The sequence below is a fragment of the Aphelocoma coerulescens genome, chromosome 11, assembly GCF_041296385.1.
Source record: "Aphelocoma coerulescens isolate FSJ_1873_10779 chromosome 11, UR_Acoe_1.0, whole genome shotgun sequence".
In the NCBI taxonomy this organism is placed as follows: domain Eukaryota; kingdom Metazoa; phylum Chordata; class Aves; order Passeriformes; family Corvidae; genus Aphelocoma; species Aphelocoma coerulescens.
In genome coordinates, this window is record NC_091025.1 from 4543653 (window position 1) to 4570887 (window position 27235).

Here is a 27235-nt window from a genome sequence, read left to right on the forward strand (position 1 = left end):
AATCTCTAAAATGTCAAAGAACACAGAAAGCTTTTATAAAATCAGTATTTACAGTAAAGGATCTTGAAGACGTACATAAATGGTGTTAAAGGTTCACAGTTGGTACCTCACCTGCAAGAGAACAGTTCAACTACTAAAAGAGTCAAAATTGGACAGCTCCATCACCCAGAGACTTTGGAAAGTGTAGCTGAAATACAACAGTCATAACTCAAAGGCTGCAGATGGAGCCACAGATCAAAGGCACCAGAGGGGGAAAGACTACTCTGACAACCTTTCTCAGAGTGCTGTTGTGCAGCCTCCAGCATGAGGCACTGAACAAGCTCTAGCCACTGCATGTGAACTAAACTCTGTAGCATTCACATGCATACTAATTTAGCCTTAATTTGTATACTAAATACTACTCTATTTATTCCATAAAGGAAGAAAGTAAAGTAAAAGCTTGTAACACACAGCACCTTCACCCCAAGATATCAGTCCATGATAATCACTTCAGCTGTTATGGCCAGAAGCACCAAGAAGTCAACTTGTTCAAGAAATTCAGTAACTCAAATATCTGATAATTCTAATTTTGAGAAGTCCGAATTACGGAATACACGTTAAAGATGTAATATTGCACCAAGACTACCCATTAAAACTGGACTTGGTGGCAGCAGATGTTAACTGAGACCCCTTTTTAAAGTGTAACCTACAGGAGAAGGAGCCCTGCCTCCTTGCTCAGCAGTGCTTGGACTGGGTCTTTTTGAACCAGAGATAATAAAGGAAGTTTCCAACCAAAATGGGAGGAATGTTTGTAGCCGATTCTCACAAGGGACATCCCAGCTTTGAAATTCTCTTCAAGTTAATAAACTTCAGGACACCAGGGGAAGTCCATCATGAACAAAACCCTCCCTGACAAGGCAAAAGCAGAGTGACCCATTTTGCACACAAGACACGGGGAGTTTGGCTGCATAATATATCCTTATTGACACCTCCAAACTCTGAGTCATTTTGGTTTCTCAATTACAGTTATGGAAGGCATTTTCTTCATAAACAGATAAAACATGATGGGAGGTGGGATGGTTCTGCCTGATAAGCTTATAACATGCATGCTGTCGAAGTGTGATTAACTGCCTGTTGGAGTTGATGCCTGTTCCTAGCAGAGATTACCTTTATTTATGGCAGTAGGGAAAGGAGCCAGGACCAAAACTACAGGAGAAACACAAATGGTGAAATCTGCTGGCTTTGCCATTAACAATATGGCACTGAAGGGATTCTCACTGGCCACTCAAACTGTTTCCACGGGCTTTCCCAGAGCAACTTTTAAAAGGGCAAAGGAGCTCAGGCAATGTAAAGTCAAAGACTTGGGGAAAGAACTGCACCAGACAATGTTTTCTCTGTGTTAAAACTAAAGTGTTAAAATGAGAACTGCTAAACCAGGCGTTCTTTGGTACAATTTTTTTTTCTTTGGTAACTTGAAGATTACGTGTTCGACTTGAGAAACCTTCATTATACAGGAAAGCCAAATACTAGAACATCCTGTTCCTCTAAGTCATCTAGAAGAACATTTCAGCTTATGCAGTTTGTCCACAAATGTGTTTGATGTTTGATTCTTCCATGTTCTTATGATGATTGAAGAATTAAGCTGATGTATGACTGGAATTAATCCAGTGTTTTCCACTGGCACAAAATCTGTGTATATGGGCTGGATACTCTCTGAAAGACATTGCAGCAGCACTTCAAATGCAAAGCTCATTCAGAACTGTTTTACCATAAGAATCAAAGAAAAAATCAGATATTTCAATTCCCTGGTTATTCAGATCTTCCTTCTCCTTCAAAAGTAGCAAAAATTCAAAATCAGTTATGAGCAGATGCTGCACCCAAAAGTTCTGCCACAAGGAGTGAAAATTAGGAGCAAGAATAACTTGTAGTAAATTACTGTAAGCTATAGCACACCTCCAGTTGAATAGATCCCACTTTGAACACCTTCCTCATGTTATCATTCCAGGATAAAACATGTCCAAATAAGGTTTTAGAACAGAAGAAAAATGCATGTTATAACTATCTCATCTTTGTAACTTCAGTAATTTTGCCCCATTTTAGAGTTATTGGATTTATTTTGTTTTGACCAAGGGTTTTGAACCCTCAAAATTTTTGATGCTGAACAAACCTCTTTTAAAGGAGAACTCAGGTTTGTGTCAGAATCTCTTATTTTGAAATAGCTCAGAACAGAGTCACACATCAGGCCATGATAGAATGCTTATGAATTCTGAATTCTACAATCATTAGTTTCTTTGAACAGAATAAATCAGTATCAAAATACACAAATACACAAAACACACAAAGAGTGTGGTGCTCTTGTAAATACCAAGATGCCATTAAGGAAGCCTTATGGAGGTTATCTCCCCCAAGCACAGCTGAAGCAAGAGATTTTGTCCTTTTTTTAGTTTGTTTTCCCCTACTTCAAACTCTTACCTAATCCTTCCTCTGAAAAATTATGAAATTTTTTGAATGTTTTCAAGGTCATTATGGAACAAAATGGTAGAAAATTTTTTAAGCCAGTGTCTGTTCTGTTTTCTTGCAGTTCCTGAAGATGGGAGACTGAACCAGGAATATGAAGGCAACAGGAGTGTGAAGATGGAAGACATTTCCTCAGCAAATACACCTCCTTTCCCCCTCAGCAAGTACACTTCCCACTGAGAAACCCATAGAAATGCCACAACAAATTCAGGCTCTGATGTTCTTGCTGACACATCTCATCCTCACCACCAGTGTCTGCAGACTCCTTACACACACACGGAAAATTAGCACAGTACAAAATACAGACTAATGAACACATTTTGCCTTGAGTTTGTTCTACATGTGGTATCCACAGCACATGATTAGCTGGCTGTGAAGCTGAAAGATCCATTATATCCTTCCAAAAGATCAAAGTAGCACCATCAACTGGGTGTTCAATTATTAGCGTCAATGATTCATAGCAAACCAACCTCATCTTGCTTCCACGAGAGGGTGAGATTTCTGTCAACCTATGGATAGCAGAGTTAAATTATAAATTACTTCAACAGGGAAGCCTTTCCCTGATATTGGTGTGGTAAATAAGGGCACACTAAAAATCTGGATGCACATCAATCACACTTGAAACTGAATCAGACAATTACTGAAATGTAAGTGTATAATTACCTTGTGAAACAGCTTCCTACTGAAAATTTAGAAGACTTGCTTTAATTAACAGAATCAAAGACATTCAGCACTGCATTCCAAAACCTGTCCTTCCCTACTCTGAGAGCAAAAACACCTGTGAGAGTATTTTCAATAATATTCTATTAGTTTTCCCATAAGACGTTTCTCAACATATTAACTTTTAAAGTATATAATCCTTTCAGGTACAAAGAGGATCAGTCCTTGAGCCCTTCCAGTCCTGTGTGGCTCCTCTGCAATACTGAAATTATTAATTAGGTAACAGGATGAGCTAAAATTTGGCTTTTACTTGTGCTTCAATTACACTGGATAGCATCACCTCGTGCTGCTCAGGACTAATAACAGTGCAACATGTTATGCAAACAGATATCAACACCTCGGAACATCAGGTAACACATCAGGTCTTAAAAAAACACACAAGGCTTAAGGGAGCTTAAGATCAATATCACAGGAGTAAACACTGACTTCAGACACCTGGACTGAAATGCTTAGGGGTGGCTGAGTCCCTGCAGACTCTGTTCAGCTCCACAGAGGCTATGAAGATTAATATATACTCATTCTAAAAACTGAGTTATTGATGTGCCCTGCAGGGCACACAAAGAGACACACAGACCACAAACAGCAATTTGTCATCAAAGTAAGAAGGGCAATTCTCAGTCCTGTGCTCGACCACTCACTTATCCCAAAATATGCAAACTTCCTTCCCTTCCCTTTAGGATAAATAACTGCTGCTTTTGGAAATAGGATAATCTACATTTTCAAAGCATTGCAGAATGGAAAAGAAGTTAATTTCTGATGGCTCCACAGAATGCATGCATCACTTCGTACTGCTGAATGGACACCTCAGAATCAACCTTGTTCCTTAAGAATCTTTGCCAAGAGAATTCCAAGCATTCTCAGTGTCTTTTATAGTAATGATTTTTTCATAACTAACGCACTGAAGATGACCACAGTGCAACCCACCCAGAAAATCCAAGTTAGCCAAGGTGTGACTACTGAGCCTAAACTGCTCTGCTCTGTGAAGGAGGAACCTGTGTCAGCCTGTTGTTTACACCTGGCTGTGCACATGTGTTGTGTGAAATACCTCGCTGGTAACTAAGCCCTGACATCAAATACAACAGCAATATTAATGATGTCTGTGCTATCAGCACTGTGGTACAACAGCACCCTCTCTCAGAGCACGGGTATTATCTGAGTATGGAACTGCAGAAGGAACCATCCAGACACTTTAGGTAGTTGGTGTCTGACTGGCAACTGCTTGGTATTTCCACCCCAGCTATATTTTGGGGTGAAACAGCCGAAGTTTGAGTAGTTTGTAACTTCTGAAAGCTGACTGCACCCTCCTACACCCACACCCCAGGTCAGAGCTGCTCCTGGGGAAGGGGGGGATGAAAGGCTCCCTCCTGCACAGCCTTGAGCAGAGCTGCCTCAAGCAAATGAGGAGGGACAGAACTCTGTGAGCAGGGACAGCATCACATCCCCCTCCCTCCATGGGTTGTTCACTGGACTCAGCTTCTGGACAGGTATGAAAAGGAACTTGTTAGCTACAGGTTAACATTTACCCCAAAATTCACATTCACGGTCAAGATTATCCCAAACCTATATTAAAATGGAGATATATTTTTTGTATAGAAAGAATGATATAACAAAGCCCACATATCTTCAGTGCAACATTAAAAATCTTCCTTCATCTGAGGATCTCAAAACACTCTGCAAACAGCCTGACCCTCTGCAAGACTGCTGAGTAGAGGCTACTTTCCATTTTGTGAATTCCTACTTTGATAAGGAATCCACTACTCCCTGCACCTCCTTCTAGTCAGGACTGAAATGTTCATAAAGTCATCTCTCCTAAAGAGAGAGAGCACAGCAGAATTAGATTAGGAAAATGATAGAAAGCAACTGCTCAGATGAACAATTCAGTGAATAGTGTTCACTAAGCAGTAAATACAATTAATACTGAAATCCTTTTCCTTTCTCAGTGTGGAAGAGATAGGCTGAGTTTCTCCATTACTGGAACTCACAGGAAAAAGCAACTAGAAGCACTTTGGATGGTCATCTCCACATCACCAGATGTGTGACACTACCACAAGCAACACTGTACAGTCAACAGGTGCCCTAAGAAGTCAGTGCTAACATTTCCAAGGGGTGTAACTTGCACACTTCTCTGAGCTTATTAAGATCCATACAATTTATTTATTGGTTTATTAACATTTTTACAGAAGCTCCCAAACAAATTTGAGCATCGGAAACACAAATGAAACCAGCATGACCACAACTTTGAACAGGGTGGAAGTTCAATGACACCCTTGTCACAGAACACAAATCAATATTCTGAAGGTCACTAAGGAAACCCCCTGCCAGAGCCAAGACTAAAACTCAGACTAGTATTTTTATCCCTAACACTGTCCTCCTTGAAAAATATTCCAGTCTAATCTAGATTGAATGTTTGATTCTAATTTTGAACATTACAATTCTAATTCCATTCACAATGGAGGTTCTGGTTTCACCTCTTCAGTACTATTTTAACCAATTGGTTTTATATGTTTCAATAAGGCCATAAACATGGTTGGTTCTAACCTAGTTTTAAATCTCGTTCTCTTCTCTCATTGCATTGTTCAATGAAAAGAAAAAATCACAATTAAGTAATACCTGAAAGAAATCAATCAAAAAATAAGAAAACAGTAAGCTAAGGCTTATTTCCCCAGATGAAATATTGCACTGCTTCCTGAAATAGTACTGCTGGCACACTTTGGATTTTGATGACAAAAATAATTTTACTAGCTAAGTATTTTAAATTGCAAAGGGAACCAGATGAACTAACATACTATGAAAGGATAATTAATTATTTCATTGCTCATGCTTTCTAACTTGCACTGTTTACAGCAGCTGCTTATTTAGCTGATTTAAGGATTCCTTTGCAGCCCATTTCAGGTTCATTGCAGATAACTCCCACTTACACTGCAAATCCTTCTATCCTGACATACAATTCAAGGTATCAATGCAATCTCTTCAAGTGACTGTAGCATAGTCTCATTCCCTGCATGCTGGGACACGTGCAAGGCATGCTCCAAAAAGCCTGGATCTTTAAAGGGAAAAGTAGGGTTTACATGGGGTTTTTTTTAAAGAAAGACACAATCTTTCTGTTTATTTGGTGGCTGGAAGTCTGTTTATTTGGTGGCAAAACAGAACTTACAATACATTCAGAAAGTCCAAAAAACCTTAGGAAAAGCAGACTCTCACAGGAAATGAAAAAACAGAAATAAATGGGTTGTGCAAAACTGGGATCCGAGAGTGTCGAGACTTAACATCAAATCTGTCAATGTAAAATGAGAACAATATTTACCCATAGCTTTCATAGGTGTCACCATTTTGAAGGAATGAATGTTCCTCACTATCCTCTGAAGCCAAAAAGAACAGCTCACTATAATGGGAAATAAAACTGATAGTGGTTTAAGAGCAACACCTTTACAGTATCTAAACTACAGCCTTATTGTAGTCACAATATTCATAATTATGAGATAACCTGACACAATTCACTCACTGTAGATGACACACCAGGCAGAGAGCAAGATAAAGCAGAAAGTACAGAGAGGGGTCTTAATCCTGCAAATTGTCCTGCACGGGCACATCCCAAAGTCCAGAGGACAAGGGTCATCCTGAGGTTAACAGCTGCCTATTCAAACAGAGGGATTTACTCAAACAATGTGGAGCGTGAGGTCACTGCTCAGACAGCACAAAGCTCTGTGAGCTATGAGGAGAAAGTGGCTGAACATGGAGTTACCATCCCTGGAGATATTCAGTGCCAACAGAAACCCGTGGAACCCCTCTGGCTGAACCTGCTTTATGCAGGGGGTTTAACAGGGCAATATCCTTCCAACCTCAGCTGTTCTGTGATCCTTCAAAATTCCATTCAAACACAATCTCTTAGATCAAAAGAAAGACACCAAGTCCCATAATCTCAGTGAGACTCCTCATAGTAAAATCTTGTGTCCACAGATCTCAGGGAAAGTTCAGGACTCTTTTGGAATTTGCAGGTGATTAAACACTTGGGAAAATATTCTCAAAACCTTCATCAAGATTATGCATAAACCCCAAAGGCATTTGCAGCCATACAGAATCCTTATATTTAGTATTTAGGAATACATAAGTGATTTTTTCTGCTTGTGAGCTAGAATTCTCATACCTCTGTGAACACACCATTGATTTTATTCTGGATGGTATCTTAGGGGATGTCTCAAGGCTGTTTCAAACCCACTCTCCTGCTGTACAGACAGGAGACAGGGAAATCAGCTATGACTGAGGGATGCCCTCCACTCCAGACACTCCACACATCTCCACAGGTGCAGCAGCTCTATATAATCAGGTACAGCACCAGCTCCATCTTGAAATTTCTATTTAAGAGTCCCAGAGGTTCACCAGCAAGAAACCATTGCTTAAAAAAATCTTTAGTACTTACAGAATTCTTAGAATCTGTTTAGTTCTAATTCTTGCCAGCCATCAATCAAAAATACAACAGAGCCTACTGCATCTACTTCTGTCAAGGTTTTGCAAAACAGAAACTTGCAGGGTTTTAAGTAGTTTTGACACTGAATCCACTCTCTGGCATTCCCCAAGTGGCTCCGTTCTGCAGATGAAAAATGGAATACACCACAAGCCAGACTTTGATCATGTAATTCTTCATTGTTTTCCTATTACAGCTCTCTCTGGCAGACAGCTGGGGCTGCTGATGCTGAACTCAGGAGCAGTTCTGCTGCAGCCAGGCAGTGCTGTGCAGTGTCTTCCCACTCAGCCTCTGCACGGGGCACTGCAGGCTCCTGTGGGTGTGTTCCATGGCTCACACACACAACAAATGCAGCAGGATGTGGGACAGCCACTTTCATCCGGGGAGATGCTGTGAGCTCTCCCAGACATGGTAGAACATTTGAAGGTAGCTGTGGTACCTTCAGAGCACCAGGAAATCACAGAATCATTAACGCTGGAAAAGACCTCCAGGATGATCAAGTCCAACCTTTGACCCCACCTTGTCAACTAAACCACAGCACTGCCATGTCCAGTTTTTTCTGGAACACTTCCAGCACTTCCCTGGGCAGACTGTTCCAATGCTTGACAACCCTTTGTATGAAGAAATGTTTAACAAGTTCAGAAATTCCTCTGTCCACCCAAACTGCCCAGGGCTCAAGGGCTCCTAAGCCTCTCAAGTGTCCCAGACCTCTGCAGAGCCTCAAACCCCTGGGACGACACTTGCAGGCACTCCCTGAGGGAATCACAGAATGGTTTGGGTTGGAAGGGACCTTGAGGATCATCCAGTTCCAAGCCCCTGCCATGGGCAGGGACACCTTCCACTAGACCAGGTTGCTCCAAAGCCCATGGAGCTGGCCTTGTGATGGGGCAGTCACTACTTCACCAGGCAACCTGTGCCAGGACCTCAGCATCCTCAGAGGGAAAAATTTCTTCGTAATATCCAATCTAACCCTCCTTTCTTTCAGTCTGAAGTCATTCCCCCTTGTCCTGTCACTACACGTATTGCAAATAGTCTTGCGCCATCCTTCCTGTAAGTTCCCTTCAGGTACCGGAAGGCCCCAAATAGGTGACCCTGAAGCCTTCTCTTTTCCAGGATGAACAATCCCAGTTCTCTCAGCTGGAGGCAGCTCTGCAGGTGGGCTCTGACCTCAGCGGGGCAGAGGGGCAGAGTCCCCCCCCTTCCCCTGCTGCCCACACAGGGGGATCAGCCCAGGGCACGGGGGGTTCAGGCCCGGGGCAGATCCAGCTCCCACCCACAACACCCCCGAGCCCTTCTCCCGGTGCTACCCCATCTGCCCATCCCCAGCCCGGATCGATCCCCGGGGGCTGCCCCGACCCGGGGCTGCGGTACAAACATCGGGGCGGGAAAGGCTCCGATTGCACCGCGATTTCAGATCGCGCCAGGCCCCGAGGGGAGGGCGCCAGCAGCAGCCTCCCGTCACATAAACCCACACAGCGCGGCTGGCAGGGCCGCCACAGGCCCACAGTCCCCGCCACAGGCCCACAGTCCCCGCCACAGGCCCACAGTCCCCGCCGCCATCTCGGGCTGGCCCCCGCCCCCCCGGCTCCATTTCCCGGGATCCGGCACCGCCCCGGGAAGCGCGGCAGGAGCGGGCAGGGACGGGACCGGCACCGCAGGTACGGGGGACCCCCGAGCGGGGGGGACACGGCTCCACCGCCTCCGGGAACAGCGTCCCTCTGGAGCGGTCCCGGCGCTGAATCTCCTTCTGGCAGCCAGGGAGGCAAAGGGCTGCGATTAAAGCGTGAACGAGATCAATGAACAGCTACGGGGATGTGCGCTGATGCTAAAACGCGGCTTGGTTTTAATATGTGTGTTTGCGATGTGTTTTATAGGTCAGTCCCAGCACACAGTGCCAAAGGAAAGAGGATGGAAGAAGGAAACGCTGCCAAGGAAAGAGTCCTCATTACTGGAGGAGGAGGTTATTTTGGCTTCCGGTTAGTGCATTAAATAGTTATTACGTACAGGAATAAATGTAAGAGGTTGCTGCTGGGGAGGCAGCAAAATCCATCTGTAAAAGGGAAACCTGTGGGCCTGAGACACCTGATCCAGTTGATCCCATCTTCTGGTTCATCCGGGGTCTCGGTTTTAAACAATCTCTGTTACTCTGTTTCCAGAGGCTGTCAGCAGCGCTGTTATCCCGTTTCCAAATGCCAAGCACCAGCTGCCTCGCAGACATTTACCTGTGTGCTCACCTCTGTAGGGGGGGGTAGGATCACCATCATCAGCCTGCTCGGAAGGACAAGCCTACACTTGTACACACATTTTTCTTTTGACATGCAAATAGTTACACATGTGCTTAGCTCTGTAGATTAACAACTCCAGCTGAACTCTCGAGAATGTATTATTTCCATGAACAGCGATGGTTGAGGATTACAGTTGTTAATAAGGTGCAGATTTCAGTGAAATCCATTTTCCCTTGCTGTAGCTGGCTCTGCAGGCCATGTAAAGAAAAAATCCTATTTTGAGCTCTAGACTATAACTGCTTACAGAGGAGAGAGAGATCACAGTCAGGACCAGAAAATAAAGTTAATTTCAAGTCAGGGGAAGGAAAAAAAAAATCTCAGAGGATGCCTATCTGACTTCTGCTTGGCTTTTCCCTCCATTCTCATCCCCTTAAAGCATAATAGACATACAAAAATGTAGGGAAGGGGAAGAGAAACACCAGAGTTATACTCTGTGTCAATACCTGTGACTTGGAGTAAAATGTAGACATGTGGCAAAGCATTCGTAGCAGCTTAGAAGCATCTCTCCCACTCCTCCATAAATTTCAAACACAACAGCAAAGACCAACCTGTTGTTTTGACAGAACTGGGATATCACAAAAGCAGTAAGATAAAACAAGTACGGCTTTTTTTTTTTTTAAATATTTGGCAATAGTTGCACATCTGAAAGCTGCTGATCTGAAGGGGACAGAACTTCTCTTCAGACAGTTATTTCTCTTCAGAATTTTTGTTTACAGCAGTTCTGCCTCTTTTTTTCATTTTTCTTCTCCAAGTATTGATGGAGTGTGAGAAATTAGTTCAGTACTTAAACTATCACAGCTGAATCTTCCCTATAGTAGGTGGCTGAGTATTTAAAAGACTCCCATCAAAAAAATAATCGGCATGAAAACAGTTAATAGTCTTCTCTCCCTTCCAGGTGAAATGTTTCATGCGCCATGGTGCTGTATCCTAACATATGGTTTCTATCATGTTTCAGTTTAGGTTGTGCCATATATCAAAAGGGAGTCAATGTGATTCTCTTTGATGTCGTGAAGCCACTTCAGACTGTGCCAGAGGGAATAAAGTTTGTGCAGGGGGATATCTGTTGCCTGTCTGAAGTGGAAGAAGCTCTCAGAGATGTCATCTGCATATTCCATATCGCATCCTATGGAATGTCTGGCAGGGAGCAGCTGAACCGAAAACTTATAGAAGATGTTAACGTGAAAGGAACAGAAAATGTCATCCGGGCCTGCAAGAGCAGGGGAGTGCCAAGTCTGGTTTATACAAGTACCTACAACGTGGTATTTGGAGGCCAGGTTATAGAAAATGGGGATGAGTCTCTGCCTTATCTACCTCTGCACCTTCACCCTGATCACTACTCCCGAACAAAATCTTTGGCTGAAATGAAGGTGCTGGAGGCAAACGGTGCTGAGCTTGGGAATGGGAGAGGTGTCCTAAGGACCTGTGCTCTCCGCCCAGCAGGGATCTACGGGCCTGGGGAGCAGAGACACCTTCCAAGAATAGTCAGCTACATTGAAAGGGGACTGTTTAAGTTTGTGTATGGAAACCCTCTGAGTCTGGTAGAGTTTGTACACGTGGACAACCTGGTCCAGGCTCATGTCCTTGCCTCTGAGGCCCTCAGAGCCAGCAAGCAGCACATTGCTGCAGGCCAGGCCTATTTTATTTCAGATGGCAGGCCTGTAAATAACTTTGAATTTTTCCGACCACTAGTGGAAGGTTTGGGTTACAAGTTCCCAACCTGGCGCCTTCCCCTCTCCCTTGTCTATTTTTTTGCATTCCTTACTGAAATAGTTCATTTTCTCGTAGGGTGTGTTTATAACTTCCAGCCCCTCCTCACTCGCACGGAGGTTTACAAAACTGGTGTCACACATTATTTCAGCATGGAGAAGGCCAGGAAGGAGCTGGGCTATGAGCCCCAGCAGTACAGCCTGGATGAAGTGGTGGAGTGGTTTAGATCGCAGGGATGTGGACCAAAGCCAAGAAATTACACCATGATGCATCTGGTTAGGGATGGAGGACTGCTTTTGATGCTGATTGCCGTGCTGGTTTCATGGTTTCCATCTGCAGCAACATTTTCACTCTGAAAGATGAAATGCTGAGGACAGAATTTGGTTATGTTCTCTGCTTACTCTGGGTTCTGACAGGTAAAAAAAGATTTAAAAAAAAATACATATTTGTGTGGTTCAGGTAAATAACAGCTTTATCCCCAAGAAACAGATCTGCTGAGTAAAAAAGTGTCATTTTTTAGATATACCTTCTCCCAAAGTGAAATTGATAAGATCACTAACAAGGTGAAGCTCAGTATTACTGCAAACAGCATTTAATTCTCAGGTACAACAGCACAATACAGTGAATGGAACAAATGTCCTTAGGCTGACTCTTCCTCCCTGATGGAATTATACTCCTGATCCCTGCCCTTTATTCCTAAAGAGTTTGTGCTACATGATCCAGAAGAGAATAAACTTATTCTTTGATCACATTCCAAACCCCAGTTCTGCTTCCCAGCTTGGATGTATATATGCCTAACCAAGATTAACTGATAAACTGCTAGACAATAAACAAATGGGGTTTTTACATGAATACATTCTGGTATGCTTTCCTGAGTTAACTCTGGGATATCTAATGACATTTCTGGAAAATTCACCGTGGTTAATCTAAATTACAGCAAAGTGCTTGAAGCACCACAGATTTGTAGATTTTTCTAACAGAAAAATATGCCTGTTTAAAATGAATGAGCTAGATGAAGTGCATTCATAAATAAAACCTATGATTTTTCCCAGCATTGTTAAGTGGTCAAACAAATAATTCATCAAAGGCATTTGGTGAGTGATTGCATTCACATTCCACTACTTATAAAACATTTTTAGCCTTTAATAATATTTCTTTAACACCTGATACCATCTGAATAGAATTTCAGCTTTGTAATAGAAAGATAAACACTTGCTACAAGGAAACTCATAATTTTGTGGAATTTTAAGAATAAAAGATAAGACCTTGTTAAATACAGGTCACTGCTGTTCCAAGCAACTCTCTCTGTCAATTTAATACAGAAACTGAGAAACTTCACCTCAAATGTTAAACACAAAGTTGTTTTCCCTTAACTCATCAGCATTACAGCTTCTGTACTCCTTGATAAAAGCAGAATCCTTGAGGAATTTCAAACACCTCTTTAGTCTTTCCATTTTAATAGCTGAAGCTACACTGATCTTAAATTAACTTCCAGATACTTCTGTTAAACTCTGCTGCAATTGAAATGGGGAAGTAATGAAGAAGCAGAGAGTTCCATTGCACTGTTAAAAGATTCTCAGAAAAGAAGAGGGCCTAAATAGAGGAACCAAGCTAGGAGTCCACTGCCACCCCTGCTTAGAAGATGCAGATTTTTGTAGCTCATGGTGACTGAAGACAGCATTATTTTTTGAGTGTTGAGTTCTCTTCCTGAGAAGTTTACCTTAAAAAAACCCCAGCCCACACTATTGATAACTTTTTGTATTTTTATGCTTGAAATCTGACTTTTCTCCTTCATTCCCCTACCAGTAAGTACACCATGAAAGAAACTAAATTTAATACTTAGCTTGAGGGACAGCTCAAGAGAGAACTCACTTTTTTTTCCCCTCTCTAATAGCAAATAAGCTGTTTGTGTAGCAGGAGTGTTGCACTCTCTTATAAAGAGCTTATGTGCCTCCAACTGAGTGCTGATGGCACAAGGGCCACTCTCCAGGAGTCATTAATATACATAATCATCTGCAGAAAGAAGAAACCTTCTTTTTAATAAAACTGAAAAAAGACAGTCATGACCTCATGAAAGCACTGGGCCGATGCTCTCTTTCCAACAGTTCTCTTTTTTTCAAGTAGAAACCACTTTGTTCTTTTCCCCTTTAAGTTCTCTGGCTTTGACACAATGTTATCAGAAAGAGATTTTAAAAATTTAATGCCAGCAGAAGACAAAACCAAAATGTAGAAGAAATTGCACAAGCCTGTTGCACAGAAACAGCGTCAGTATTTCATTCTAAGTCTTGTAAAAAAATTGTTTTTAACATAGGGAACTAAACTCCTGTGCCCCAGAGGACTTTTCTCTGCTATTTGTAATCTTTTAGCAAAACTCAGCTCCTGCTATTTATAATTTTCTCAACGATGGGGTTAGTGAAAAAAACCTATGGAAGGGTCCCTTAAGCCATGAATTCTAAATCCATGCTGTCGGTACTGGCTGACGTTCAGGCCCTGGACAGCTTTTGAGGTACAGCAGCAGCAGCAGCAGCTCCTGAGAAGCCAAAAATAGCCCAACAAACCCCCAAACACCACAACTCCTGCAGAAGCTGAGCTCAACACATGAAGCTTTTCATCTGCCTGGAGTCAAGGACAGAACTCTCCGATAACAGAGCATTTTTTGTCCTAATGTTCCATGAGTGTGCTCCAGCACACGGGATTGATGTGGGGACACACCCCAGAGCCATCATCGGTGCACTGGGGTTCATTAATTCCATGTCAATTAGCTCCATCTATTAAACAAACCTAAGTCCTGACCACAGCAGAGGTGAAGGATAGGGTTCTCTTTCCAAAAGGAAGACAGGCAGTCTGTGGCCCAAGGAGATACTTTCAAATTGCTTGAAAATTCCATCCCAGTAGGGACAGTCACAGCTGCTCTATTTGAAGTATTTTACAATGAGAATTCTCTCTCCTTTTTCCTGTTTTTTGTCATTACTCCTCCTGCATGAATTGCTGGGTAAATTAGAGTAATTAATTCAAGTGTTGTGTCTCTTTTCAGGTTTTAATTTATTACCTGGTTTCCTGAAACTGAAATACCAGAAATGCACCTAAAAACTGAAAGAGAAAAATGAAAATATAGCTCAGATTCAATTTTTCCTGGTCCTCAAAATTACTGAACAATTGATAGGTGCCTCACTATAATGAATGCTGCTGATGTTTAAAGTGAATAGTTTAAGAATATTTGGTCAGCTACTTAACCTCAGGCACAGCATGTCAATGTGTAAATTTTCCAGATATACATGAAAACTTATACTTTTCATGTGTATTTAAATATATTTATTTTTGATGCTTAATCAAACAGATTTTTACAGGCCCTTCTCCTAAGGGACCCAACCAAAATGTCCCTTTGTTTCTATTTATTACTGATTTCCACATACTTTCCAAAATACAGTGGCATATTTAATAATTCACTATGTGATCTTCAGAGAAAAGGGTCCTGAACACTGATAATTTACACATATTGTAAAAGATCTGGGGATTAAACTGCAATTCAGGGGTACACAAGTGTTGGGGGAACTACTGCTTTTTTTAGTCAAGCTCACAATTCCCTGTTTTGCTGGAGTAACAGCTAAAAATGTAGACTAGCAATGAATAAACTGCTGTTAATTTAATTTAAATTCTTTTAAAACTAATAGCTGGGCATGCTTATAAATACTGTTATGGATCTGAAGATAAATTCATCTCTGAACTGATTCTGAAGATTAATTTTCATTATATTTAACTTCTATTTCTCATTATATAAATGGAATTTCAGTCTGGAACAAAGCCAACTAGTTGGACTGCACTAAAAATGCTGACACATGACCGTAGCAGAATTCAACCACTGCACTTCAGCTTCCCCACCACATTCAGATTTTTCCAAGTGGTTTGGAGAATTTTAAGATAATGGCTGGTGCACAGCTCACACCATCTCACCATCTCCAAGGTTAAAGAACTGCAAAACAAACAAAATGCTTTTAACAGAGAAATATATACATATGTTGGGGTGGAAAAAAGGTGAGAATACAGGCAACAAAACACTGAAATGTAGCAATTTTTTGGACTTCAAAACTCATGTGTACCAATATTTACAAATGCAATGGTGATAAAGACCGTTTGGCTGATTTAATGACCTCCTAGAAGAATTAGGCTGAAGACACCTCATACTGATTCATGTTCAATAAGCATGTAATTTTGATCAAAAGATGAGAAAAATTTTGTTCCCAAGACTCCCAACAATTAAAGAAATCACCACATAAAAGGCAGAGTGCATTCACCCAGCAGCAGTTCTCCCCGTGCAACCTCTTGGTAAAAATCAATATTACTCTTCTTCCAAATTACCACAAATTTAATCTTTGCCTTGCTCAGATTTTATTGTTCAAGCTCATACAAATCTGATTCTCATTAGAGCTGGAGTTTGTATCTGCCTCTCACTGAAAAAGGTTGGTTTGGAGTCACAAGTTAAACTTGATCTTTGACCTTTTCCTTCTGCTTCATGTGTTTGGAGCCAGAGGAAGTGCAATGATACCCCTGTCTACTGGAACAATCATTAAGTCAGTTCATCTTAAAAACACAGAAATGCCCTTCTTCCAACCTCTAGCAAAGCACACCATACCACACCAGCAGATCACTTTTCAGTAAGAACTCACTGCTTCAAATGACTGGCAAAAGTAATGAAATTCAACAAGCAATGCTTAAACAAAGAAGCACCTGGCATCATTCACATTAATGTGAGATATCAAAAATTATTTATTAAAATAAGTTATTTCAATGATTTAAAACAGTTTCTAAAATAATATAACAATTTAACAGTTGTTAACTTCAAAAATTTATGAATGTTTTCCCTCCTGGATTAAAAAAAATTAGCACACACATTCAAACCTACTTTCATACTCAAACAGTTGCAACTGTGAAAAAGTTGCTACAGAGTCTGCCCTGAGGAAGAACTGATAGGTGAAGTCTTGGAGATAAGACACAGAATGCAAGAACCAAGAGAAGAGTTAGAACATAGCCTTCCCCACCACTTGCAAATCAGCAGGAGAGTCACTGCAGTATTTTCATTCTGCACACAGTGTAACATCATAGTCTGGGAAAAAGTCTTACTGTAAAACAAAATGCATTTCCATAAACACTGATGGAGTGCCTCTTATAACTTCTGACATCGTGCATGTGTGGAGAATGTGCACAGGACTTTTCAAGGACAACAAAATGTGCTAATTCTTAAATATTTGCACAAGAGCAGCACAAGGAACTCACTCCTGTGTCCATCACACAGTGGCTGTGCTGTGTCAGGAATACACACACCAACGAAGGAAGCCAAGACAAATGGCCAGTTTGGTTGGGTCTGCTCTGGAACTGAGCTTAAAAAGAATTCTGACAAGCAGAACAATCCAGACCTGGATAATGAAGATAAAACCAGCTCTATACAACAGTCTGGGTTACAGCTCCATCTCCCAAATCCACAGTTGATGAGATTTTTTTCTTTGTTTGAGTAGGGTTTGCACCTATCTACTCCTTGAAGAGGTCAATCACAGCTGGGTACTGAAGAGATTTCAGACAGGATGAAAAAGCAGAGGAGTGCCTTTAACTTTTCTCTGATTTTCAGTTGGGTGCTTAGTAATTAATTTCTTTATAATAAAACATTTACAGAAGCCACCCCTTTGTGGGATACAGCATTATAACACTTTCATCTCTGAGACAAGACTGTCTTTACACAATAGCTGAAATCTCAAGGGGGTTTCTCAAGCCATCATCTGTGAATGCACAGTGGCATCAATTAAGAGCCTCTTGAAACAACAGAAGTCGTGGCGTGGGGAGCAAGAGAAATTGAAAATTGCTGAGGCAGCTGCATCAGGCCATGAATCCCAAATCTGTGCAAGTCCTCTGTGATCAGAAGCGCAACTCTGTGTAAGCAGCATTTTGTGCCTCAGGCAGTCACTCCAAAAGCTAAACTCCTCTGCACATATTTGGAAGTTAAAGCTGGGAATATAGATAGCAAAACTCCACCCATGTAGAGATAAGACAACCAGGAATTTGATGATAACAACACAGCACTAGCACAAAGGACCAACACATATAGAAATTATGACAACTGCTGGTAAATATTCCATTGAAGCACTTTAGTTCTGCTCTGGCACGAAAATACTCTTGCTAATCTAACAAGTATTCTCATCTGCAGCTCCATGTTCTTGATTTGATTAAAGGCACCAGAAGGATGCACCTCTGTATTTGTGCACACTCTCATTCTTAGATTAGTTACATTTTGGGAAAACGGTCTACATTTACAGAACACTATCATTTGACTATCATCTACGTAGGATTGCAAGATTAAAAATTGACAGTTCATTTAAAAATTCATTTCTAAGCACATTAGCAGCTGAAAGGATTTGCAGAAATGATACTGTACAAAAGTAAGTGCTTCTCAGAATTTTAAATACCTTCCCTTTCTGCAAACAAACAGCTATCTCATACTGCATATCTTAGAACTTCTCCTCCCAGTGCCTCGAGGCTGTGAACACAAATTCACAGGAGCTATGAATAGAGGTTCACACATTGCTCCTTTCCTAAACCTTTAAAGAGAGATCAGCAGAAAAAACACAACTACAGTCACAGAGGGTATTTGCTTTCAACAAAATTAACATATTATCTTGTTCTCAAAAATGTAAGAGAAAACTTTTAATAAGAGACAATAGCTGCCCAAAATATTTTATACAGTATCAGCAGCACAATCTGCTGCCTTGAGGACTGTAACATACATGACATGACAGTGCTGGTGTAGAAGTGCTTGTACAGCATTTAATAAATTAAAAACTCACTACTAGTTAATCTTGAGGAGCCACGTTGTTAAAGTGGTGTGATTCCATGCATGCAAACTCTTGTGACTGTCTTATCTTCAGCCTGTGTACACACATACAGGAGATGATTTATACTTGTACTTCAGCTATTGATAATGAGAAGTGAGGTCTATCCAACTACACATCCTCAAGTTTTAAAAATCTTGAATACACAGAAGCTCTGGCCTGCACAGAGGGTATGCTTTGTACAGAATATAAATTATTAGGTATTAAAACAGATTTTTTTGAGAAGAAGAAATTATAAAGGAAATCCGTATTTCCTCTTCCTCCTCTTCTTCCAGTCATTCCATCTGATGAAACCGTCGCTGAGTAGGATGACCAGGAGAAATTCATCTCTTCCTGAACTGCACCATAAAGCCCACATCAAAGAATGATGGGCTCTAAGAGTAGAATTTGCTGTTACTAACTTTCTTCTCCTTTAATCTTAAGGGAAAAGAAAAGGAAAAAGTCAAGCTTAAAAGGAATTTCAGAGGAAAACAGTCTACCAAGTTCAGTGTACTTGGATACCAATGGTAAGTAATATATCAGCAATGAGCATTGCCATTTTTTTCCCTCAATAAATGGGAGCAAACAAGTGATTCATGCAGCTGTTCAGCACACACAATAAAGGGTAAGAATATTTAAAGTCTTGAGATCTACTCAAAACTTCCTCTTGGTACATGAAGCCTCTCTCTATCTCCCTCACACTCAGCCCAAAAGTGGCAGGCCAAGGAGAAGGAACCTTCCCGTAAACTCTGGATAATGTACTGACACTGAACTGACAATGCTGTGCTGTTACAATTCAATACTGGCTTTATCTTTTGTGGTTTGTGTATCTGTTCCCACATATTTCATATGTGCATGACATTTCCAGGGACATAACTCTGATAGCGCAGCAAGAATGAAGAGGTTTATTTATTTGTCTGTGTATACTTCCAGGCTTTCCTCCCAGAAAGCAGAAGAAAGGGATATAAAACCTCACAGGATTACAAGTGTCACTGTGATCACTGCAGCTGTCACTGAGCACACATTCCACAGCTTCTGCTGGCCTCTAGTGGCTTGAGGCCCAGCCTGGCTTCTCTGCAGCCCTTCCTTGTTTCAGACAAGCTCATTCTACCCTCACAACCCTTTAGATGCTCCTTTTGATATATTTGAGGTTTCCTTACCATAAATCCTGTCTAGACAGAGCTGCCTTGGAAGGGAGGATGATCATCAACTCACCTGCGGTTGCAAGTCTCTTGATATATCTGTAGTTTGTGCTCATTCACGTTGAATTCTTTCAGTATAGCATCCCTGTTGGGATTCCTTAGGTTCATGTGGCTGTCATAGAGGAACAGCTGGTTATTAAGCTCCTCCTGGCGCTTCCGAAGTTGCCGACATGAGGAATAAAGCTCTTCTTCACTTTCCTTCAAAGGAATATTGGAAATCAAGGTTCCCAAAATGACACAGAATCAACAGAGTTTGGGGCATTATTTTGTTTTCCTAACCACATTTTAATAGCTGCATAGAATGTTTGATAAGATTAGTTTGATGGGATGTTTCTGGAATGTTTCTGGAAACAAACTAACTTAGAAAGCACTAAAAAAACCCCTCAGCCCCACAGTCTGACCAGCCATACCATCTTGACAGGAGCATCAGGGACGCTCTAGCACAGGTCACAAAATTTGTGTATCTAAACACTTCTATTGGAGTAGTTTTCCCTAATAGAGCATGTCAGTCTGTCGAGGGGAGAACAGAAAATAGTGTATCATTATGACTTATCAGATTATAATAATATTAAAAACACATTTTTAAAATGTTTCATTTTTGGCTCTTCCATCATATTTATGTATCATGTGACAAGGTGACAATCCTGGGGATTTTCTATTGAATACAGACTAAAGATCAAAATACTGACTGGTAAATAGGACCCCTAACAGCAGCAAGTACTCAGACAGTCAAGAAAGACAGACAGATCCTGCATTTCTATGTAACTACAGCAATTCAGTACTTGCAAAGGAACTGAGTAAGTCTGCGTTTCAGTTGTGGCCCACAGTAGAAAGTCTCAAAATATTCCACAACTATAAAACAATCATCATGATTCCCTTTAGGACTTCAAATTATTTTAATACTTCAAAACTTTGGATGCAAAAGCTGCCTCTTTATGAAGTTACTAGTGGGGAATAGAACTAGCAGGACTGAAGTCTTAATTTTCACATCAGCAGCAAAACAAGATACTCCTTCTACAAGGAATGACATGCAATCGATAAATGTAATAAATCCAAACATTTTGAAAGGCAGCATACTAATAAGAATGCCTCTTTCTGCATTCAGTCCAGATCTAGGAAAATTGATAGCTTAGCAACACACCCAAGGGGTTTCAGTTACAGCAACATGATCCTTTCCTAAACCTTCTTTTTCCTCCTGAAACACATTCCTACGCAGGTATGGGTTGGAGCAACTGAAACAACCTCAGTGATATGCTACTGATTAATATTTTAAGAGTAATTTATTTAATTTTTGTTTGTAAAGGGGTAGGAAAGTTTGTATTCCCAAATCACAAAGGAAATGCAGATTGTTAATTACCAATTTGCAGGTGTAATCATCAAGATGCATATATACTACTGTTACTTCTTGTAAATAAATGTATCCACAAAGGTTAAGCTTAAACTGCATTTAAGGATGTCCACTTCATTTTTTAAGTCAAGAACGTATGTATCATTGAGGCTGACTGTAGTCAGAAAAAGCTGAAGAAATACATACACTTTCTGAAGGAAGTAAATCAATTTTCAAGCAAATAAGACATGCTTATAAATATAACAACCACCTCAGTATAGTACGATTTCTACAATATCAAAAAACCTGTTTAACTTGTACAGGAACTGCGTAAGGCCCCACATAATAATTCACAAATGTACATGCTTATGTCTACAATATTTTTGCTTTACTATTCCTAATAAACTCCACAGCCATCTGTAATTCCTCGTTATAATTTTGTATTTCATCTCCAAGAGCACACAGATGGGCTCTGTATATAAACAGGCCTGTTATTAAATGGTATCATTTTATGGAGGGTCATCACTTTTTAAAAGGAAGCAGAGAAACAGAGGCAGCTTTGATCTTTTCTGATGCTTCTTGAATGATCTGGCAAAAGTTCTAGAGTTGACAACTTTAGTAAGCCTGGGTTTGTTGCAGGCTGCCAAACAAAAGGAAGTTTTTGGAAGTTCTCCTGCCACTGCATTACCACCCAGAGACACCAGGCATTGTAAAAACACCAAGCTGAGCTGCATCTTCATTTGGCTTAACAAGCAGAAGGGGCTTCTAGAGTGTGAAATGTGCTACTGTCAAAGGAGTCAGTGCTGACAGATTGGGGGACAGACTGCTGCTGTGAACAACACTCTGAGAGCTGCTCCTGCCCCAGGCAAATAATGATCTGGGTTCCTGAAGACAAACCACAGCAGGGGGGATTTGCAATGCATCCACAAGTGATGTCCATGCTCAGCATTAGGCAATGGTGATTTTGTCGATTTTCTCAAAGGCAGCAAGCCCTAAACCAGCAGTGTCCCAGGCCTCCTCTATCAGACTCGAGTCTGTGAAATATGAACAATTTAAATATTACCTTGAAAGGACACAGGTCTCCTGTTTACACACACACCACTGGGCTCAGCTTCTAGTCCTCTCCTGCTCTCAGAACCCCTGGCTGGCTCACAGAAGGAACCTACAGGAACCTACTACAGCTTTCAACACTGTCATTGCACATGCTGTCCTTTTACATCAGGTTTTATAAGGTGGCTTCATACAAACCTCCACAAAGGATGTTTGAAAAAGGCTTCCACTCCTTTGGGAAAAACAGTGTGACTGAATTCAGAAATTCCCAGTTCAGTGTATGCAACTGCAGGCACAAATCCCTCTGGAGACATAATGACTAAAGAGTTCACAGAAGTTGATGTTTCAATCAGAAAAATAATGTACACTGGTGTGAAGTGCAGCATGGGCCTGAATGATTTGACAGACTACAAATAAGAAGTTGAACTTTTTTTTTTTCTCTGAATCAGAAGGGTGCTGGAAAGCACCCTGAAACAGCCACTTCCCAGAAGCATCTTTGAACTTTCATCATATCACAAGTATATTTAAATTACGTAATATATTATTGAGAAAGACTCTGAGAAATATCCTTCAAATCAACATGATACAGCAGCACCCTTGGAACACCAACAAACACTGTTCACAGATCAGCTGCTTTAATGCCTGCATTCATGAGCAAGGATGCATCATTATTTTTCCCTTATGTGTTTTAAAATACTACTACTTCAAGTAGGTGTTTAGAGAGGCTTAAAAGAAGCAGATTAGCAGTTCTTTAAGAACCAGATATGTCTTCTCCTTGTTGGGTTGTTTATTTTAATGAAATAGTGGGAGAAATTACTATCTTCTATTGCTGAGGTGATTTCTTTTTATGTAGGACCTTTAAAAAAAAGATGATTCTATGAAGCCAAAGCTGATTTTAGCTAGCTTTGCATGGCATCAGTCAGTTAACAAGGAAAAACAACGACCATGCTGTTACAGCAAAAACTATTGGAGGTAATGAGGCTTTGTTTGTGCATTATTTCTTTTAACAACCGTGTAATCTGTCCACCCAGAGGGAGAGTAACTCAATTTGTGTTATTTGTCTTCCCCAGTACCTGCAGAAGAAATGCCTGACAATGGCACATCAGACACAGAACAGAAAATGGAATCCTCAGTTCCTGCTTTCCACAAAGAACTGATAACAGACACACTAAGTGCACAAAACAAACCCCAGTGGTCCTCACCAGAACTTGTTGCATCTCACAGTGCACCAGAAGCGAGGCCAGCTCTATATCTTCACTGTAGCCATTCTTGAGAGGAACTGACCTAAAACCTGGGGCAGGGGGAATGAAAACAAAGGGCAATTAGAGTCCATCAAGGGGGAATTTGCACTCACAGAAATGGTGCACACTGTGAACATTCTTCAGTGTTCAAATGCTCCTCTGCTGAGAGCAGGGTCTGCTATGGCAGTTGGAGAGAAGCAAAAGACAAGACTAGCAAAATTGAGAAACACCTGATTTCACATGCTCTTGAAAACTAAAGCCAGAGGAAGGAGCTTCATGGAGGCAGGAGGGAGTCTGGCAGCAGATCTGGCACAGTACAATAATGCTCAACAGCACCTCATTTATAACCACTGATCTCACCTGATTTGATTCCTTTGATGGGAAAAGTGGCATGTGCTAAGAAGTTGGGATCACTGAACATATCCTCCTCGTAAACAACAAAGCGCAGGAACGCCAGATTTGGGTCGTAAATTTCAAATTTCACTTGCTCTGCATAAGGTGCCCAAGTTGGATTAAGGCCATTGTCATCTGCAATGAAAAGGAAACATTTGCAGGATGAAGCAATAATTTCACTTCATTCACATATGGGTATGTATCCCAGGACATTTTCTAGGGATACAGAAGCCCAAAAATCCTATTTACCATCTGTCTTATGTTGTAACCTTGCTTCAGAAAGTTTGCATTTGTTTACTTGGTGGGAGAACTAGGAGGAAACTTGGCAGGGATGAAAATCCATGAAGAAAAGCTATTATTTGTATTCGTTCATGGACATGTATTTGTAAAGAGAAAAAAGAAAGCTAATTATTTCTCATATTTGTAAGCCTCACACTCCATATCCAAGAGAAAGCAGGAAAAGCACTAGGAAGATTAATGTACCTTGGCCCAGTTTTTGTAGTCATGTACAGAACACCAAGATTTGCTATATGTGACACAGCCAGGAAGCTCGCTCTCTAAATTCTTGGTCACTTCCCACAGAAAGTTTAAATCATAATCATCTTCTCTGAAGTACTGAGGAGCCACAATGCACATTCTGTTTCTGATTCTGTGTTTATTTTCCACTGGTATCACTGGTTTGGATAATCAGAACCAAAGCCTGTTTTTTACCAGAGGAACACTGTTGCATCCAGAAATACTAAATGGTGAAATATGAAGTGGCTGAAATATTGTCCCATTTCAGTACTCTTTAAGTTCATGTAAACACAAACACATTCCTTATCCAGAACTCCCCAGGACTGAGCTTTGATCAGACTTCTAATGCATTGCAAGTTACTCTCTTTTACAGCCCTATACACCCAAGCTGTCTCCAAGGGAGTGCCAGTCTTAGAACCTCAGTTTCAATAAACACAGTCTGGATCTCACAGTAGTAACTCCCCATTTGGGCCAGACTTTTGGGAACTGACTAGCACTGTTGGAGGCACTCTCAAGACAGTAATTCTTTAAAATATGCAAATGCACAAAACTTATGCATGGGCAACAACATAACAGAATGGGACTTTTTCCCCCCAAACTACAACAGTAGTGTTTTTCCTAAATTTGATATACAATGAAGTTTCTCAAATTAACAGGCCCCGAGATAAGCAAGAGAACAAGACTTTGTGACTCATCAGTCCAGAGCTACAGTTAACTTACTCCCCCTACAGTGTTCATCCTCTGCTCACGTTGTTTAAGTACCCTGGAAGTACAACCATATCCCAGCAACACACAAACCCAGATACTCACTCACAACTGTTGTCTTGAATTTGTTGTTATCGTATTCAGCCCCACAAATTTCAACCTCTACAAAGGGACAGGCGATGCTTCTACCAAGTTTAGGGAGATGACGAGCACCTAAAACCTGCAAAAGCAACTGTAAATTATAACCACCTCTCAAGGAAACTTGGCATCTTTGTTGCTGAATAGAAGTAGCCTACAGAACTAGAGGGGGGAAAAATCCAGAACATGGAAAAGTGCACATTCTCTCTCTTGGATATGTTTGCATGTATCATCTGTGCCACCAATAACAATACCTTCCATAGTCTGGGTAACTCAATGATTTTCATTGTGAAAAAAAAAGGCACTGTAGCTGACATTCATCACACATAGTGTGCAGCTCCAGGCCAGGCCTGTAGCACAAGTTTTGTTATCTTTCTTCTGTCTTCATTATATACCCATTTCAAGACATTTCTGCTTTGAATTACAGCCGTTTACCTCATCTTTAAACTGTAGTGAAGAGCAATTAATGTGCTTCCTCTTTCTCAGAAAACATACTTTGAAAGGACATGTCTTACTGCACAGCAACTGAGAACAGAAACAAGTCCAACCCTGTCTGGCACCCAGTCAAGATGGCAAAACTTTCCAATGATAAACTCATCTCTTGAAGAAAAATGAGAATGACATTCAGATTAAGTCATAGTGGATTAAATATGATGAAGTGGGGGTCAGTTTATTAGGTTTTCTGTTTAGTTTCTACATGTCATTATAAATACCTTTCTTTCACACTCAAAACCCCTAAACTAGTTAGTGTGCTGCTAATCAATCTCCAATAGGACCCTGCCACTAAGAGCCCATTTGATTGGAAACTCAAGTGAGTTCATTTGATGTTTTTATTAGAAATTACACTAAATCATCCCAGGATTGTGGTTTCAGTCCTATAGCACGTTCTTCATTAGCATGATAAAGACATGTATTTCTTTTCAGGAACCAGTGAAGTTACTTTTATTCTCACACACACTGACATTTAAAAACTGTATTTTGACAATCTGTCAGATCTTGCTCTGAAACATAATAGCTTTATTTTTAGTTTTATAGATATTTATGACTTGTAAAAAGCATAATTTACAAGAGATTTACCCTCACTGTCATAATCATCTGCAATTTCCTCTTGGAGTCATTTGGCATTGGGTCATACTCCTCATTTCTCATGCTCTCTGGCTGCAGCACATAGCCAGTGTGTCCATTCAAGGAAAACAAGGCATGGTTCAATTGCATGTATTTATCTGGGGAGAGAATTAAACAGTCACAACACAAGATCCCCTGGAATAAAGATATGGAAATACCAGATTAACAGCTCCTCTCTGCAATTCTTTCTGGTCACCACTTCATCAGAAAGAGCTGGAACGGTGAGAGACTTGCTTCCTTCAGCAACTGAATCTGACAGGCCATTTCTCACCAATTTTAATCCCAAAAAACCCATCTCCATCCCCAATTAGCTTCCTATCAATGTGTCACAAACTAGCTGGCCCTCACCAGGAAGTGGAATACAGCCTTCCCTATGGCTGCACAACCATTCATCCACCTGAAACTCACCGTAAACATCTCTCCTTGCTTATCACAAAGAGATTGAGGTGAAATAAATCTTTCAGGGTTTGGGGGCAGTTAGGCTCAGAGACAGGACTTTTGGAGATCTATTTCTGGGGCCCAGCTCTGGATGGCAACCCACACATTAAAAAGCAAACTTTAAACACCCTTTCTTGCAGGAAGTCCAAATAAATAGGACGGTGATTAGAAGGGCAGAAGGGCCAGAAAAGGGCTCATTTGTAGTGAAATGGAAGGTGCATTAGATCCTTTATCAAAGGGAAAATTACCTGGAGTTTGGAAGTTCAGAGCCACCATCTGGGAGCCACAAAGCCAGAGGCGAAATGGGTCATAGTTGGATGAGTCAACCCTCTGTCCTTTGGGATAGACACGAGTCAAACCCTTCAGGTTGTACTTCAACAACTCCAGTGGCTTTTGCTTAACGATGCTCTCTGCCTTGGTTTCCACAAAAGAACGGATTTCTCTGAAATCAGGATTGTCTACACAGGGATGGGAGGAAGAACAGTGGTTACCAAAGGAAGAAAGAAGTTGACATTTATACTGTATTTTTACCAGCACTTTGTTTTACTTTGTTTTGCCTTGTCCTTTAATGCAATA

At 41.0% G+C, this 27235-nt stretch overlaps 2 protein-coding genes across 10 annotated transcripts in view; one reads left to right on the top strand and one right to left on the bottom strand.

Moving 5' to 3' along the window:
* Nucleotides 1–8750: 8750 nt before the first annotated feature.
* Nucleotides 8751–12428, top strand: SDR42E1 (short chain dehydrogenase/reductase family 42E, member 1). 2 transcript variants are annotated; one of them, XM_069027206.1, is made up of 3 exons: nt 8751–8833; nt 9553–9654; nt 10919–12428. In XM_069027206.1, the coding sequence occupies exons 1-3, from the start codon at nt 8793–8795 to the stop codon at nt 12024–12026; spliced, it is 1251 nt and encodes a 416-aa protein (XP_068883307.1). In that variant the 5' UTR covers nt 8751–8792; the 3' UTR covers nt 12027–12428. The 2 variants fall into 2 exon arrangements, with proteins under 2 accessions (XP_068883307.1, XP_068883308.1); XM_069027207.1 differs by lacking the exon at nt 8751–8833 and adding an exon at nt 9272–9336.
* A 3988-nt stretch (nt 12429–16416) lies between these two features.
* Nucleotides 16417–27235, bottom strand: part of PLCG2 (phospholipase C gamma 2) — a 79380-nt gene continuing 68561 nt past the window's right edge. For all 8 annotated transcript variants that reach the window (XM_069027197.1, XM_069027198.1, XM_069027200.1 and 5 more), the window contains 7 exons: nt 26908–27117; nt 26174–26319; nt 25064–25178; nt 23705–23872; nt 23306–23394; nt 19740–19924; nt 16417–18962 (listed from right to left, as the gene is read on the bottom strand). In XM_069027197.1, coding sequence (XP_068883298.1) covers nt 18920–18962; nt 19740–19924; nt 23306–23394; nt 23705–23872; nt 25064–25178; nt 26174–26319; nt 26908–27117 — 956 coding nt within the window. In that variant the 3' untranslated portion in view covers nt 16417–18919. The remainder of the gene's footprint in view (nt 18963–19739; nt 19925–23305; nt 23395–23704; nt 23873–25063; nt 25179–26173; nt 26320–26907; nt 27118–27235) is intronic.

Bases quoted from the DNA above. Each gene is read 5' to 3' on its own strand.
- SDR42E1 (XM_069027206.1), top strand. From the start codon at position 8,793: ATGAACAATCCCAGTTCTCTCAGCTGGAGGCAGCTCTGCAG. The intron at 8,834-9,552 runs GTGGGCTCTGAC...TGTGTTTTATAG, and splicing joins AGCTGGAGGCAGCTCTGCAG to GTCAGTCCCAGCACACAGTG. The intron at 9,655-10,918 runs GTTAGTGCATTA...ATCATGTTTCAG, and splicing joins GGAGGTTATTTTGGCTTCCG to TTTAGGTTGTGCCATATATC.